At 36.3% G+C, this 4,354-nt stretch overlaps 1 protein-coding gene across 1 annotated transcript; it reads right to left on the bottom strand.

The window, feature by feature from the left end:
- Positions 1-2,210: 2,210 nt before the first annotated feature.
- On the bottom strand, positions 2,211-3,623 carry LOC149236851 (uncharacterized). The gene has a single exon (XM_089461637.1). It carries the CDS (start codon positions 3,321-3,323, stop codon positions 2,661-2,663), a length of 663 nt encoding a protein of 220 aa, XP_089317763.1. The 5' UTR covers positions 3,324-3,623; the 3' UTR covers positions 2,211-2,660.
- Between the last annotated feature and the right edge of the window lie 731 nt (positions 3,624-4,354).

Below are 4,354 nucleotides of genomic sequence, written 5' to 3'. Positions count from 1 at the left end.
AAAATTGGAGTCCTTTATAGTCATAGTTAGTGCCATAGGAGCCCCCACCCATGCTCTTTGCCAATATCTTACCTCTAAGTTTTAACAATTTGTTGGGTCCTCTCCAATTTCATTAAAGATTCATTTGATTTCATTCATAAGACAAAATATATTCATGTAGATGATCAAGACCTTCTCATTAGCTTTGACATCATATCTCTTTTTACTAAAATCATTGTATATGAAGCGATTGATCTATTATCTAAACTTGTTGATTCTGAAACCCTTAATCTAATTAAGATTTTTACTAAAATCATTGTATATGAAGCGATTGATCTATTTTCTAAACTTGTTGATTTTGAAACCCTTAATCTAATTAAGATATGCCTCTCATTCGCCTTCTTTTCTTTCAAAGCAACAATTTATGAGCAAATTGATACAAAAATGGGTTCATCTCTTTCCCCTATTGTGGCTAACATATTTAAGGAATATTTTGAGGCTAAATCTCTAGAGTCTTGGCATCTTAAACCTAAATGTTGGTTTAGATTTGTATATGATACTTTTGTTATTTGGCAACATGGTAGACCTACATTAGATGTCTTTCTCTCTCATCTCAACAACATCTCCCTCATGTTCATTTTACCATGGAAATTGAATCTAATAAATCTATTTCCTTTTAGGATGTTCTTGTCACATAGCTTCCTGATGGTTCACAAACCCATCAAGTTTACAGAAAAATACCCACATTGATCATTATCTTCATGCCCATTCTCACCACCATCCATCCCAAAAATCTGGTGTTATTAAAACCCTCATCCCTTGCGCCCTTAAATTTTTTTCTTCCCAATTCCTTCCCTCAAAGAAATCCCACCTATTCCAAGCCTTTAGAGCTAATGGCTATTCCTCTTCTCAGATCAATAAACCTTTCAAGACCCTCTCCTCTTCAAGGTCAAGTTTATCTTCCCTACATAAAAGGGTTTACTGACATTATAGCAAAAATTCTGCGAAAAAAGAACATTAGGACTGTTTTTAAATCCCATAAAACTTTAAAGCAGATATTCTGATTAGCGAAAAATAAGCCTAACCCCATGTTGAATTCAGGGGTTTACCAGATCTTCTATTCATGTGGAAAATCATACATTGCCCAGATTGGTCATACCTTCAAAGCTCGAATTAAAGAACATATTGCCGACACCAATCATTTGGATGATAAACGAAGTTTTCTATAACCGAGCATTCTTTCAATTCAAAAAATATGATATGCTTTAATGAAACCAAAATTCCCACATATGTTCTATTTTACAACTTTAGAACCATTAGAGAGGCCCTTGAAATTGAGAAGCACCTTGAAAACTTTGATTGAGAAGATGACTATAAATTAAGTCATTCTTGGCAACTAGTTATCCATTGACTTATTAATTTAATTTCCTTTATGCTTTTTTATTTTTCAATTTTAAATGTTTTCTCATTCTTTCCTTCAATCTCAGACAGTTGATTTGATTCTCTTCCTCTTAATTATTATTATTATCCTCAATTTTCTTTTAATTCTCATCTGCTCTTTAAATAATTAATCATTTATTTAAATTTATTAGCTTGAATCTTGTTCTTAACTCCTAATTATTATTTTTTCTCAACATAGTCTTCATTTCCTTTTAATTATTTAATTAGTTATTTAAATATGTTGTCTTAACCGTTTCATTTAAAAACTGATTATTTTATTCGAATTTAATTTCACTAATCTATTTATTATTTAAGGGTTCAAATAATATTTTGATATTATTCTCTACTGATTATTTTATTATGTTAAAATTATTTGTTAACCACGAATTCAAAACGTCCTTCTCTAAAAGAATTCAAAGGGCTCATTTGTAACCATTAAACAAAAAATGCCTGGATGTGTGAATGGCACTCTCGGAAAAATCTCTTTTCGGGTGTATTTATTTTAAAAACGAATGGTACCCATAACGTTACACGATCTCATGGGAAAATCCTCATTGATCTCTGCCATCCATACCTGTTACAGAAACAATGAAACTCATAAGAATCCAGTCATGAAACCTTCACGGGTTAAAATACCTTAGCCACGGGTTAAAATACTGGGTTAAAGTGGAGGCGATGGCACTTTGGGAAATGTTGTGGTTCGCAAATTTTTTGAACATTTTTATTCTTCACAGATATGAGGATTCACAATCAATTATTAATGGTGTAAGCCAAATTTTTTATACAGCAAACACACTTACAAGGCTGACTAAAAAACATTGGCTGATGTTCTGAACATAGGCCGACTAAAAAACATCAGCTATCTCATTGGCACTTTCCACAAGATTTTCATTCAACACATTCGCAAAGCACACAACTCTACTGTTGAAGCCATGTCCAAGCTTGGAATTGCTGCTCCTCAGGATGGTCTATATATACATATATGACTATACTACAACAATCTAAGAACCACAAATCAAGTAATGAGAAATCATAGCTCTTTAGTATATAATTTTAGTGAGATTTCAGCCCACGGATATATTTACACGAATCATTGTGGCCTGAAATGTTTTGCCCCAGAAAAAAACCTTCAGGGATGGAGGAACAGGGGAAAATAGGCACCCAAAACAGGGGAGGAAACACCTCCATTTTTCAGGATTTGCGTCTCCGAGCAACAAGAACTTGTAATGTTGCGATTTGTCCTATTTTGCTTGTAATGTGTGGAGGCCTATTACAGTTGCTCTGCACAAAGGGCAGGAAGAGTTACCGACAGTACATGGAAGAAGCCACCGATCAATGCAAGAAATGTGAAAATAGTGTCTGCAGTTGGGAAGAATACGGACTTCATCCTCCTCCCCAATACACCCCAAACAAACTGCACATGATGATGAAGATGAATCATTGCTATTTGCATCATCTGATCTTCCCAAACACCTGTACTTGCCTTTGGGCAGTGCTGCTATCATCTTGGAGCGGTTTGACAGAGTGCTCATCTTGTTGGGATTATGTCTGGAGCGGTTGCCATTAACATTGATACTAATATGAATCTTGCCCAGCAGTATGATGAGTCCCACAAACAGGGCAAGCACACCGTTGAGAAGCTGCAATGCAGGGAGGACATGCTCATTCAAACCCTCAATCACATCTGTGGCGGCCTCCAAGACACAAATCCCCGCTGCCAAATCCAAGAAACGCATTGCAATCCACAAGATAAACCCTGCAGCTGTGCAAAGCGCATAGATTGCAATCGACGCCAACACAGGGTTTACTTTAGAAAACGCGCGGACGCCATTCAGCATACGCACTGTTAAATGCTCCAATTTGGATTTCGCAGAATCCAAAATATGGAAGAGGGCTAATGCCATGTATTATATATGAATTGTAGTCTAGATATTCTAATTCCTCGCAAAAAATTCCAGACTAATTGGAGCAATTGTATAGATCAAAATCCAAAAGCCGTTTACGAATATTTGTACTGAAACTCAGAATCCTATGTTTGTGATCGGATCTTCGAACATACAGATCGGACAAAGATGATAAATAGTTGGGCAACGGAGATTCGAGACAATGTAGATTGGAATCGAAGTTGTTCTTATAAGCATTTCTTATTGGGAACGAGAGGCGAATCTGGGTGTTATTGTGAATAATAATTAGAAGCAACTATTCAAGGAATTTTGTCGCTGGGCTTTGTGTCCGGCAAAATTCTGATTCTAGTTTCTAGAAGGCAGGGAGATTCTAGAAGAGATCGATGTCGAGTTAGGTGCCGTTAAAGTAATTTTGTCGCTAGGCTTTGTGTCCGGCAAAACTCTGATTCTAGTTTCTAGAACACGGAGATTCTAAAAGAGATCGATGTCGAGTTACGTGCCGTGTTGAAGAGTCTTACATCCATGAAAATGGGAAAGTTATTTTGGAATAATTATGTCACCTATTGAAATCGAGGAGGACAAATCACTGCCACGTAGTTGGGTCCGCTCGATATTTCCACGACGGAAAGCTCTATTTTTCATTGTAGTCTAGCGAGGTGGAGGAATGGTTTGTTTTTTGTTTTTTCAAAAAACTTTCGGTTTTGTTTGGCTATTTCGCCAACCTATCCGACGCACTTCCACGTGATGTAATTTTGTCACTGTCAGAATCTGTATCTATCGTCAGAATCTGTATCTATCCGGATCCAATCCGATGTGACTCTCCATCCAACTCGTTAATGCGTTAATGCGCAATGGGTAGCAGGCAGAGGAATGGAATCAGGGGTTAAATTTGACACCCGTATCTCTGTATTTAGCGTTTTTACAGGTAAAATACTTTCAACTTTCAAATCTCCACGTCAGGGGTAACTTGCTAATAATTTTTAAGACTGTCAATATGACGGGCATATTTAAAAATCAAAAGTTTTAAAATT

The sequence above is a fragment of the Pinus tabuliformis genome, chromosome 8 (genome assembly GCF_031772625.1).
Source record: "Pinus tabuliformis cultivar Carrire ecotype Pingquan chromosome 8, CPIR1, whole genome shotgun sequence".
NCBI lineage: Eukaryota > Viridiplantae > Streptophyta > Pinopsida > Pinales > Pinaceae > Pinus > Pinus tabuliformis.
Note: the sequence above shows the minus strand (reverse complement) of the source record. Positions and strands in the feature narration are given on the sequence as shown.